Here is a 13,073-nt window from a genome sequence, read left to right as displayed (position 1 = left end):
AGCCATCTCCTGGGTCTCACCAGCTGATTTTCCCTTTGCACCTCCCTCAGGCAGCTCCTCAACAACTATTCTCTTCAAAGGAGCTTTTTCAACTTGTTCATATTGCTCATCATTTCCACATATTCTCCTTTGCTCTTATCTTCTGCATTTTTTTCTCTGCATCTGTCTTGTCATACTGATTTGGCAAATGGTTTGGAGCAGAGCAGTGCACCATGTGCTTGCAATGCCTTGTGGGTTGTGAGTTATTGGACTACTCACCCAGGATTGTTGGATGCCCTCTTGATGGGATGTCCAAACCATTTTCAGTTTGCACTGAGGATGGTGAAGTGCTGTAAGTGATTGACCCCTAGGAGCAAATGGCTCTCTTTTGGCTGATAAAATCAGAAGGAAAATATTGAGCCTGACCTCTCACAGCATTATCCAGAAGCATTTTACATTTCTGTGTGTCTAAGTATCATCATTTAATGATCTAAGCAAAATAAGCATTTTATATACTGAAAAGTAGGGTTTTTGAAAGCAGATTTTCTCCTTTTTACCATTTTCTCCTTTAAAGCTTTGGACTTTTAATCTCTTGATTTCCTCACGTTTTGTTTTTACTACTTGAACAATTTAAAAAATGACAGTGATTTTTAGTTGGGAATAACTCTGAAACCTTTAATCTAAAAAATCTGGTTTTGATTAATTGAGTGTAAATTGAAGGGCTTTCACACACTTGCCAAGGGGGTTGGCAGAGGTCTTCTGGCTGCAGATGAGCCTAGAAGATCTGCAGTGAAGACATTAAACTTTTTCCCTGCCTTTATTGCATTCCCTTGCTGAAAATGACATTAGAGATAACCCTGAAACTATATAGAGGTGGTGGCTATAAAGGGATTTTTTTGTTGGTATGGATTTTACGTGGCATTATGTGGTATGGATTTTTTCTGTTGGTATGGATTTTACATACTGTGGTAAGCACCAGTGTCAAACCCTCAGAGAGATGATGGGTTATGATGCATTTGACCTGCCAAAATAGCTGTGCAGATGGCAGCAAGGTGCCTGTCCAAACCTCATGGCTGCAAAAGCAGAGTGGGATATTAGTCAGCAATACCCAGTGATGTTAGATGCTGGAGCTGACAGGCTGAAATCAAGAGATAATAGGGGGGTGAAAATGTAGAAGAAACTCAGTTGTGTGTTGGAGCAGGCAGTGACAATCCTTCTGTTGCCTGAGTACAAATACTCCTCAGGTGATCAAGGACCAGTTCTCGTTCTCGGTGCAGAGGTGCGTCTGGTTGCTCAGCCAAGCGTAGTTACCTTTACAATGGAGTGGATAATACTGATCTAAAAATCATGTCAAAAGGGGTCATTACAGCAAAGCCCTTCATCCTATTATTAGTAGTAGTATAAATGCCCACACATGTGAACAGATTTACTATTAATAGGATTCTCTGTATTTAACAGATCACTTATCAGAGGCCACAACTTCTTATGCAATCAAGAAGAGTCCGTTTTATGTCGGTGATAATTTTTCCTCAAGGTCACTTTGCAAAAGCAATATTATAGGCAACAACCTGTGGTGTTTCTTACCCATTAAGCCTAGAACAGTCTTAATGTTATCAAAAGTTGTGTGGCAAATTATATTGCTTGATCAAGTGACTGGACTAGAAGAGATGATCTTGCAGCGGAATATGGATTTTCTTGCTGATAGTGTAAGATTTTCATGTGTCCAGGTGCATTTTAGTTAATTCACAATTTGCAAAAACACACAGCAAGCAACAAGAAAGATTGATAGTGAGGCATCAGAGGCAGGAAAGATGCTAGGATGATGGGGGAAGACTATGGATCTAGTTTTACCCTAGTATACATAACCCACATTGCTAGAGTATCAGAGGGATTTTTGAAGGTAATTCTTGAAAGTATGGTGGTTAGAACCACTTATAATATTGCATTTCAATAGCAATCATCAGCTCCATTGTGCTGAAAACCTCACATGGGTTTTCATGCCACAAGAGCGATAGTATTGTGGATTCTTCTGCATTTCTTTAGTTGTGAAGGTTGCAGCGAACAAATGGATTTTTCACTGTTGTCCTCATCCTAAAACCACAGTGACTAGGCAGAAAAAGGGTGCATAATGCTAGAGGGAGACAGCAGACAAGAAGCTAATCACAGGAGATTGCCTTTGGGCTATTTCAAAGCTATGTCCATAGTGGTTTTCACAGATACAAGGAATCAATGCATGAGCTCAGGAGAGCATTGAATCTGAAGCCCAGATAGGCTGTACCTAATTCTATGTGGCAGTTTGAGGGCTATAGCAAACCTGTATTTTTTTTTCTAATTTTGCAATATTAACTTTAGTCTGGGAATGGGGTATTTCTGGTTTTTTTCCCCTCTCATTTGAACACTGTAGCTACAGCAACCACTTCCCAAGATCAACTCAGGTTTCTATTCTATTCTATTTAAATAGTTGCTTGGTTAATTAATAGTTAAAGAGACATAGGACACTAGAGTCATTCTCACAAATATAGAATAATAGATAGTCTGTCTCCTGAATAGTTTCCTCATGAATAGATGCAAGGGACAGTAGGTGCGTGAAAAAAGAAAAGGGGTATAATGTGCATCTTCTGGCAGTGTATTTAATGATGTGATACAAGGAAGTAAACTTTCCCGTTCTGATTATTAAGAAAGGCGTCTAGAAAGTGAAAGTCCAATCCTTTCTCCTGCTTTATATCTTTGATGAGAGAAAAGGCAGGAAAACTTTTTCCAGCCACACATTCCTAAAGCTACCCAACCTCAGGCACTGGGATAGCATGGGAAGGAAAGTCCTTAAAAGAGGTAGCTAACTTCTGGGAAGCCAGACCTGGTGCTCTGAACACTTTGTGAAGGAGCTTCTCTCCAACCCTCCACCTTGTAAGGGTGACCCAGCCTCGTCATTAGGTACCCAAAGGTAAGCAGTGCAAATATCCCCTGGGGCTCTCACTCCAACCCAGAGCCCTGGGAAGCACCCAGGGCTGCTGCTTCTCTGCCTGCACTACTGAAGAAATGCATTGTGAATTGTGTTTCCAAGGGGGAGTAGCAAGAGCCAGCACAATTTGGTCTGCTTTCTCCTTGAGAAGCAAAAGTTTGCAAAGGTAGGATTTAATTCCAATTAAATTAGTATAAATAAAACAGTTGGGGTTTTGAGCAGGGCCTGGCAAAACAACAAGAGGGACATGGATTTGTATCTCAAGTACACAGGATTTTACCCTTTCACTTGATTTCAGGATACAGAGAGGAGCTGGATTTTCAGCTATGGGGAGCTGCTCTGGGACTTGGAAAATCCAAGTGAAAACCTCTCTTTTTCATCACAACTGCAAACCCAAAAAGCACCAATTAAAACAAAGTGTTTTCTTCTTGCAGACCTGCCACTCAGAGAAATAAAAAATGGCTTCAACAGCACACTTCTCAGAGGAGGAGATGGCAGAGCTACAGGAGGCTTTCAGCAAAGTCGGTGAGTACAGAGAACAGGAAAGACACGGCTGAAGTGTGAAGCCATAGCAAGCTCTTTTGTCATGTAGTGACCAGCTGTGAAGAAATGGAGTTTGCTCCAGCACTGATCTGCTGTGTCACAGCAACCACAGAAAGTCTTTTTCCTGCCACTGCAGGTCTCACAGATGAAACCACAGCAGCACACTGCCGAGCAATGGCCTCTTATCAGAGGAGGATGTTGGGCTCCAGCGGGGTTTATGAAAAAATCAAAAGCTGTACAGAAAACCACGTTGGAAATATGCTCAAATGTTTTGCTAAGAATATTGTTAATTTTTGACAAATTATTTGGAAGGCAAGAAGGTTGTATTTTAATGTGAATTGAGTACTCCCTATGGGAAGGAAGAATATGGAGAGGACAAATGTGCAAATGGCTAAAAAATTTGTAATCCCTTTACAATGATCTTTCAAGCCCCATATATTTTTAATATGTGTTTCCTTTCCAAACCTTTAAAGGTCTCATCTGATTTGTCTCCTTCAAAGTCACATCACACAGACCCATCACTGCCTACTCAAATTCCAAGAAAAGGTCCTTGTTCTTCTCACAGCTCACTTAACTTTTATTAGCAGATCTATCAGCCTTGCATTAATCAGTTGTCAGGTGGTGGTTGTTTGATTTCTGAGCGCACAGTACTCTAGGCTGGCAATCTTAGAAATCTGGTCTCTGTGAGTGTCCCATACACCGAATGCACTGACAAGACAAATCATAGAATACTAGCATGGTTTGCATTGGAAGGGAACTTAAAGATGATCTCGTTCCAACTCTCCTGCCATGTGCAGGGACACCTTCCACTAGACCAGGTTGCTCAGGTTGCTCACCCAAAATGCTAGAAAGCAGCTCTCATTGCTCTCCAAGACATTTCCCTCTCCAAGTCGAGATCCTTTTGTCTTATGACTTCAGAAATGGACAGGATATTCTTTGCAATCTGTATTAATCCGTGCTACTGATGCTGAGAGCCGAGTGCCTTTTCACAGTATGCAACAAGTGACTCAAATTGCAACTTACTGTGCAGGAAATCAGCACGCAATTCTTTGAAATCATCTCAGCCTGCAGGCTGGGGGAAAAAACCTGTAAAAAAAGAAACGCAGATATATAAAAGCCAAATATGAAAACTATATGTACATGTATCTATGTACATAATCATAATGTTTTGACAGAAACTCTCCATGTGATAAACTCAGTTTGCATTTTTATCTGTGGATTTTTTCACAAACTAGTGGAGAAAAAAGCACTGTGTAACCTGTGTTTATGATCTTCTCATAAAATACTACCCCAGATCTTGCAGGAAGCTCAGCATGGCTATTTATGTTAGCACCATCACAAAGAAACATCCAAGTTTTTATTTTGAGGATGACCATATGCAGTTCCAAGCCTCTCAATTCATTACTTCTGATGATATTAGATGCAGAAAACAGGCCAAAATCAGAAGTTATATAATAAATGCACATGTATATTGCATCAACTTCTTTTTCTTTCGATGTTCCATATAAAGGATGATTTCTCTATAAATCATCTTTGTATGTAAATCTTGGAAAGGCAGTTATATCCATTTAAACCTGGCTTTGTTATATGTAAAAAAAAAATAAATTCATCACTATGAGTTTTTGTTTGTTAAAAGGTGATTGTAATTTTTTCTTGGGTGTGAATGACACCAAAGCAGTTGAAAATACCAGATTTTGAGACAATAGATCTTTATATGTAATCTGCCTTTTCTTGGGTAAAATAAAAACAACAGCCTTTATATGCAGAAAATGTCATTTGGGTGATGTAAAATGTAAAATTTGCTTTAATCTTTGCAGATATCAATGGGGATGGCTTCATCGATGCCAATGAATTAACAGAAGCGTTAAAGGCAGCCAATTTCCCTCTCCCAGGATATAAAGCCAGAGAACTCATTCAGAATCTGACAACCACAGGGAATGGCAGGATCAGTTTTGATGAATTTATTTCAGTAAGTAAGATGTTATTTATTTCAGTAAGTAAAATGCCAGGTGGGGTACTCAAGGCGGTCCCCGGGGCACAGCAGAGGCACACGCGTAGGGTCTCATGGGCACCTCGTTAATCCGAGGAGTCTCCTCACTGTAAAAGTTGAAAGCAGAAGGTAACCAAACTAGAAATCCTACAATTAACTGGGACAAGTTACATGAATGCAGCTGCTTATTTCACAGACTTTGTATGTTTCAGTTTGGTTGATGCAGCAAGATAAAGTTCTTCAGTTACAAGTTGCAAAAGATTATATTCTGCCTAGATGATTACAAAAAGTTTCAGCAGATTGAAACTGAAAACTTTATGAGGCATTTTTCTTTTTTTCTGGTCTGAACTGGGTCAAAAGCAAACACTAAAAGAGTAGAATTTCCCTTGGGATGGAGAAGCAGGTTTTTACGTGCCCTTTCTTCAAACCCAAACTGCTCTCCTCCAAAGCAACATTTCTATTATTTAGCCAGTCCTTGTTCACTGCTTTGAAAGCATAAATGCTGTGCATAATCCTGTTGTACCACAGCAGATACACAGACTGTACAGAGAAACCCATTGAAAAATACTCAAGCTGTCCTTCCCTATTTATGAAGCAGAGAGAATGTGTCTCCTGGCCCAAGAGCTCACTGTTTTAGCTTGGTTTAATTCTCTAAAATTTTAAAATTGTCTCTCATGCTTGAAAGATTTTCCAAAACCTGAAGAGTGATGATGTTGCCAAGTCATTCAGAAAACAAATCAACAAGAAGGAGGGGATCTGTGCTATTGGCGGGACATCCGAGCAGTCCAGTGCTGGCACACAACATTCTTACTCAGGTAGGTACAGCTGTCCTGTGTTGATAGCAACAAGTGAGGCCTCAGAGATCATGTGCACCTTATCTCAGTGCTCTGGCCTCAGTGATCTTTGATGGCTGCTCAGTCAAGGCTGGTGTGTGCCAAAGAGCTGTGAAGGTGACAAAGCACCAGAGCAGGGTCTTTGTCAAAAGTAGCCTGAGGCAGTTTACTGGGGTGGTCACAGCTGTGGCTACGGGAGGAAGCTCCAGCCTATTTATCTTCCACTACTTTAAATGCACTGCAGTCCTGCTGGAGAACAGCCTACCGGCACAGCTGCAGCAGCTGTTGAGACTGGCCCGTTGATGTCCTGCTCACCAGTGAGGGAAGACACAGGTTCCTCGCTGTTTCTAACCCATTTCCTCATACATTTTACCAGTAATCTGTCAATTATTCTGTAAACTCAGATAGTTCCTGATGTTTTTTCTACAGAGGGCACAACACCATCAGGGCTCTTATCCCAGCCTGTTTCTCCAAGCTGAAAGTTCAGGGCAGCCACGGTTACTTCTGTTGCTGCCTGGGCACAGCTCACACTGAAGCAGCTCCACAGGGAGGTGGTCCCACCCTTGACTGTCTTCTCCAGGGGCAAGAGTGGGGGACTGACTCTCTCCAGGGCAGGGAGAACAGAGGATGCTTCCTGTGTTGTTTCCACCCACCCGAGCACAGACGTCTCCTTCTCTGAGCTACTGGGGCAGTGTGAGCTGTTGCTGGTACAGGACAGCTATGCTACAGCCCTGTTGAACTACAGGCAACATTTGCCCATTACCCTCTGAATGCTCCTTGTCAGAGTCCAATCCTGGCAAATCTAGATATTCCACATGAAGAGAGTGTAACGTACAGTACAGAATTGACTATTTGAAGCTATGTGGGATTTCTATTTAGCAGAGTGATAAAACAATGCATTCAAAATATTGGCCAATCCAATCTAGATATTCCACATGAAGAGGGTGTAAAGTACAGTACAGAATTGGCTTTCTTGAATTTATTTGAAGTTATGTGGGATTTCTATTTAGCAGAATGGTACAAAAATGGATTCAAATTATGGTGCACGTACAAAATACTCTTTGCAGAGCTTATCATCTGTACCATATAGTTGAATCACGTGAACTTTATTACCAGTCTCTATAATACGCTTGCCCTCATGACACCAGGCAACCCTGGTGAGTGAGAAGGAGTATCAATGGTGTATTAACCAGCTCAAGCCCATTGCTGTCTTCAGCTCACTTTCTTGTCTCCTCAGAGCCTTCTTCCATATAGGGTTTTGTTGATCAATTACACAGCTGGGAGAGATGTCTGCCCCAGGAGTTCTGCCTTTTTAAGTAAAATGATTATAGAGGTACTGCACAGCAAACTTATGGATTTGACATTGTGTCCGCAGAGGAAGAAAAATATGCCTTTGTCAACTGGATTAACAAAGCCCTTGAGAAAGACCCTGACTGTAAGCACGTGGTCCCAATGAATCCAGAAACAGATGACCTCTTCCAGGCGGTCGGTGATGGCATAGTGCTTTGGTAAATAATACCTATCTTTCTCACAAATGGGAACCATGAGTCTGCAAAAACTCACATCTCTGCTTAAACAGAAGCTGCTGAATTTACAATAAACTCATGAATCTTAGCAGACTCAGGCCCTTAATAATTCTATGGTTTTTTGCTTCTTTTATCTTCAAAAATATAAAGCATCTTTCATGTTTAATGAGGATTTTTTCTTGCCTCTAGACCCTTACAATTAGATGAAGTCAGTGAAATTTGAGGAGCTACTCGGTTTTATTTTTGCCCAAGGACTTTTGGGGTTTCACACAAAGCAGCACAAAATAGTGAGTGCTTTCACAGACATTTTCTGCACAATAAACTTTTCACATGACTTCACCTTGTGGCATTCTTGGCCTCGCACCTGTAGTACAATCTGTATGTGACTCAAAAGAATTGCTCAAGTATTGAGTGTGTGCCTCTATGTGTATATGTAGAAACAGGGGGTGATTATCTATATTTGTTAAGTAACTCTCCAGCTCTTGGACTTGTCCTACAATGTAGTGACAAGAGCTATATCTGTATTTTGTGCATGTGTACTTGTTAGTGTATTTCTGTTTTTTTTCCTTATATTTCCAGTAAGATGATCAACTTTTCAGTGCCAGATACCATTGATGAGAGAACAATCAACAAAAAGAAACTCACACCCTTCACAATACAGGTACTAAAATACAACAAGATTCTTTTCTTCTCCCCTTAGGATCCTTTCACATAATCACTTAGAGCAAAGGCTGGATATACCATGGTTCTGCTCAACACAATCAGGCAAAGTTGTTTGTGGCAAAGTGAGATGCTCAGGTCCATGTAATAAAAACTTAAAGACTTATATTTCTGTTTCTCTCCAAACATATGAGTAATCTGACTAAGCAAACACAATGTATAATGTTTACCAGATCAAAGCTTTAGATACTTTTTTGGCAGATGCCATATGAATGCAAGAGCAACTAGATAGTACAGTGACCAATTCCAGCTGAAGTAGCTCTCAAAAGGCTGAACCCCACATCTAAGGCATGGTGATGGACTTGACCTCACAACTGCTGTGTTGCAGTCTGATGTCCTCACCAAAATATTAACTGTGATCCTGGAAGTACCATGGTGTGCAACATGTCTGAAATGGGACTATAGCCCTTGCCTGCCTTTTACAAGCCTTGCTATTTCACCTTGAATACAGAAGCACTTCTTTATTTCTATTACATGCACATGTGTATGACTTTAAAATTGGACAAATAATAGTGCTAATTTTCACCTATTTAAAGTTTATTGTGTTTCTCACTGAGCAGTATGTAGAGAGATTTTTATATGAACAACATCTATGTATCTGGGTATAGAATATAAATAGATATATGAAATAGACATGAACCTAATCCAGTTTAGCCCTCAGCTACTCTGCATTGATGGAACATTAGCCAGACTCAAGTAAGCTCAAAAGCCATTAAATTGGATTTCTATGCTGTATATCACATTTTTCAGTTCTAATCGTTTTGGTCAGCAGCATAGCTTAATGATGCAGCTCAGATCAATCCGTGTCACAGATAGACATGATTTGATCAATATAGCTTCCACTTTAACTTAACCCTTTTACAGCTGTCTGGTGGTGAAAAGGTAATTAATTTGAAATGGTCCAATTTTTCTAGCTTATGAGAATTTACATTTTGTCTCTCTCTGCATTTGGTATCTAATCCGATCTCCCTGTCATGCCAGCAGTGCTGAAATTCACATGAAAAATTGCAAATCTGTATCATAAATTATATTTTCCAGGCTTCTTTTCCTGCTTTACTTGTCCTCTGTTTACCAAGCCACCTTTTTTAATAATATAGACCTGTGGATCAAATTTTCTTATTTCCTTTTTTTTAAATGGAAATGGCAAAGGAACATAATGTTCCTGAAATATCACTTGCTTTCTGCCTCTCACTGTGAATCACTGTGTCCCTCTGATTCCACTGAACACTCCCAGGAGTCTATAATCTGAAGTTCAGAAAGAAAACATCCAGATTTCACTAGTTCTGACCTTGGCTGAACCGTGAGGTTAAAAACTGCCAGTCACTTGGGTTGTAGCTCCCTTGTTCCTCCACATGGGCAAGACTGAGCAGAGGAGAACCTGCCCCATGCTGTAGCTAAGTCTGTACTTGAGCCTGTGCTTGAGCATTAGTTACAGGGAGATCCTGACTTTGGTAACCAGGATTGAGCCAGGACATCACTGTGAATGCAGACATACGCTTTGATCTCCAATGCCTGGTGACATGGTTTCTTTCACCTTTGCCAAAGAGAGGTTCTTTCTGTCTTCATGTTGGGACCCAGAACTTACCTGTACTCCCCAGGAGATACTGTATTCCCCTGCTCCCTGTGGTCAGACATGTATCCTGGGCTGCATCAAAAGATGTGTGGCTAGCAGGTCAAGGGAGGTGATTCTGTCCCTCTACTCTGGTGAGACTTCACCTGGAGCACTGCATCAGGAAAGACATGGTTCTAGGTATATAAATGCATACACAGTGAGGCTGCCTGCAGATTTCACTAGTTTTGGCTGTGCTCCCTTCCTGTATCCTCAGTTCCCCAGTTATTGCATCATTCAAAACATCTCTTCTTTCCATAGGAAAATCTGAACTTGGCCCTGAACTCCGCTTCAGCCATTGGGTGCCATGTTGTTAACATTGGAGCTGAAGACTTAAAAGAAGGAAAACCTTACCTGGTTCTGGGTCTTTTATGGCAAGTCATCAAAATTGGACTCTTTGCTGACATAGAGATCAGCAGGAATGAAGGTACGTATGGCTCTTGATTTCAGTTCTCTACTGTTATCACTGAACAGTCTTTAGGATAAAGGTCTTTTTTAAAAAAATAATTTTTTCTTCAAGTATATGTCACCTGTTTTCTTGACTGCTCTAGTTTTCCTTGCTTTTCACAAGTTCCAGCAGTCAAAAGTCCAAGGCTGTTTGTAGACTTATATGTTCAGAGCCATTTCAGTCTCATTGGATCAGGAATAATGGTCTACACCCAAGTATTGGTGTTTTGGCATTAAATCTGGGATAAGGAAGTCTGCATTCAGAAAGCTTTGGTCTTTCTTGCCAAACATCTCCTCTTTCTTTGTGAAATCAGAATTATAGAATTACAGAATAATTTAGGCTGGAAGGAACCTCTGGAGGTCCTCTGATTCAGCCATCGAGCTACTTGCTTACAGCAGTACAGGTAGATGAGGTTGCTCAGGGCCTTCTCCAGTATTCTTTGCGCAGCCTGTTCCAGAGCCCAACCACTCTTGCTCTGAATTTTTTTTCTTATATCTAGTTGGAATTTCCCTTCCTGCACCTTGTGTCTGCAACTTCTCATGCTTTTGCTTTGCATACTGGGCAAATGCAGACCTGGTTCCTCTATAATGGTTGAAGACAGTACTAGTTCCCCTCTCAAACTTCTTTCCAAGCTAAACAAACACAGTTTTCTCATCCTCTTCCCATATATCACATACTCCAATCCAACCAGCTTGGTCTCCCTCCACTAATTTGCCTCGGTTTGTCAATGTCTCTGTCATATTGGGGAGCCACAAACTGGCACTCCAGATGTATCTACCAATGCCAAAATTCTCCATGAAGTAGCTGCAGGGTGAGGGTGTGGGTGTGTACATGCAGTTCACATGGCACCTCATCTTGCTGCCTTGTTCCCCATGCCTCTGGATAGTCTGCTCAACCAACAGTGACACTTCTTTCCTCTAGTTTCCATGCAGGTGTTACCTTCATTGCCTCACCCCTTTCACATTTCTATACCTTTTATTGCCCGAGCCACCAGTTCCCAGAGTTTCCAGTTTCCATTCCTTTGTAGGTAGCCTTACCTTGCTTAATTGCTATTTTTGACTTTCTGATATTTTCTCCTTCACTTCTCATCTAAAACTTCAGTTTGTCAGGGTAGACAAGCCAAGATAATTTTTATTTCTTTTCAGGTTCTATCTTTCCCTGATAGCCCTTCTCTACAGCTGTTCCGGGTAAAATTCCCCTTTCTTGAACATGGGACACTGTATTTCCAATGAACTTTCCTGAGCATATGATATCAAGACAGTAGTACATCCCAACCTCTATGGGAATTACCTGGGATGCACTTAATATCATGTTTGTTTTTCCTATGGTCATATCAAATGGTGGCTCAGAGTAGCTCAGAAGATATCTAATACACTCAAGTTGTTCTCATCCTCTGTTCATATAAGCTTTTAGCTAATAGCAGTTATTCATATCAATTCCCTAGTGAAAGTCTTTGAATATGGCATTATTAAATTACATTCCATTTTTATTACTGTCATCTAGTTTGCTCTGTCTGATTTCCTGATCATCCTCTGTATTGACTATGCCACCTAGTGAATATCATCTTCACATTTTTAGCACATTGCTAGTATTTTGTACCAAGATGATTGATGCAAAAAAAAAAAAAAAGAAAACATTAATCCAAAAATCAATCCATTATCAACTCCACAAGAATCCTTCTTCCAGCCTACAGTTAACACTCTTTCCTTCATAAAATCTTCTGTCTAGTTTCAAATGCTTTTATTATCTCCCTCTGGTCCAGTTTAACCCCATTGCACCCTGTATCAAATTATCTATGGAACTCCAGCTATGGTATGTCTCCACTGTTTCCTTTATGTAGCAAATCCATATTTCTTTCAAGGATTGACAAAAGATATTGGAAGAAGATCAGAGTAGTGTGATGCTCTCCCCTTTTATCACATTAACAACTAGTTTCCAGGTTATTAGTTCCTCTTTTCAAAACTTGTTCTAAAGCCTTTCATGATCCAGAGATCAGCTCAACATACTGCAGTTGCAAGAGTCAGTCCTTCCCTCCTATCTGTTTCTCCTTTTATGAACATGAATACTATATTAATTTTTCTATAAAATAGGTATCTCCTCCAATTGACAGACGAGTTAACCCAGCTGGCCTGCGAGCCCATGAAGTCATGTGCAAGTACTCCAGAATACCTGTGTGAATCCAGTTTCAGTGTGAAGGTCACTGAGATTTCTTTAATCTAAGCTGCAGAAAGCCTATGTTCATATTTTCATCCCAATCTTGCCCCTGTGTTCAGCATCACTGAGTCCAGCTCTGGACTTCTTAGCTCAGGAAAGACTTGGACCTGTTGGAACAGGTCCAGAGAAGTGCCACAGAAAGGCTCAGAGTGCTGGAACACTTCTATGAAGGCACACTGGGAAAGCTGGGATTTTTCAGCCTGGAGAAGAAAAGGCTCCAGGGAGACCTTATAGCAGTTCCTAAAGGGGCTT

At 40.7% G+C, this 13,073-nt stretch overlaps 1 protein-coding gene across 5 annotated transcripts in view; it reads left to right on the top strand.

Annotated features, from left to right (window-relative positions):
• Window positions 1-13,073, top strand: part of LCP1 (lymphocyte cytosolic protein 1) — a 50,579-nt gene that overhangs the window by 26,612 nt on the left and 10,894 nt on the right. For all 5 annotated transcript variants that reach the window (XM_064645715.1, XM_064645716.1, XM_064645717.1 and 2 more), the window contains exons 2-7: window positions 3,373-3,463; window positions 5,299-5,450; window positions 6,157-6,286; window positions 7,680-7,812; window positions 8,410-8,491; window positions 10,421-10,586. In XM_064645715.1, the coding sequence (XP_064501785.1) occupies window positions 3,397-3,463; window positions 5,299-5,450; window positions 6,157-6,286; window positions 7,680-7,812; window positions 8,410-8,491; window positions 10,421-10,586 (730 nt within the window). In that variant the 5' untranslated portion in view covers window positions 3,373-3,396. The remainder of the gene's footprint in view (window positions 1-3,372; window positions 3,464-5,298; window positions 5,451-6,156; window positions 6,287-7,679; window positions 7,813-8,409; window positions 8,492-10,420; window positions 10,587-13,073) is intronic.

This window comes from Pseudopipra pipra, chromosome 2 (genome assembly GCF_036250125.1).
Source record: "Pseudopipra pipra isolate bDixPip1 chromosome 2, bDixPip1.hap1, whole genome shotgun sequence".
NCBI classification, from domain to species: Eukaryota; Metazoa; Chordata; class Aves; order Passeriformes; family Pipridae; genus Pseudopipra; species Pseudopipra pipra.
Note: the sequence above shows the minus strand (reverse complement) of the source record. Positions and strands in the feature narration are given on the sequence as shown.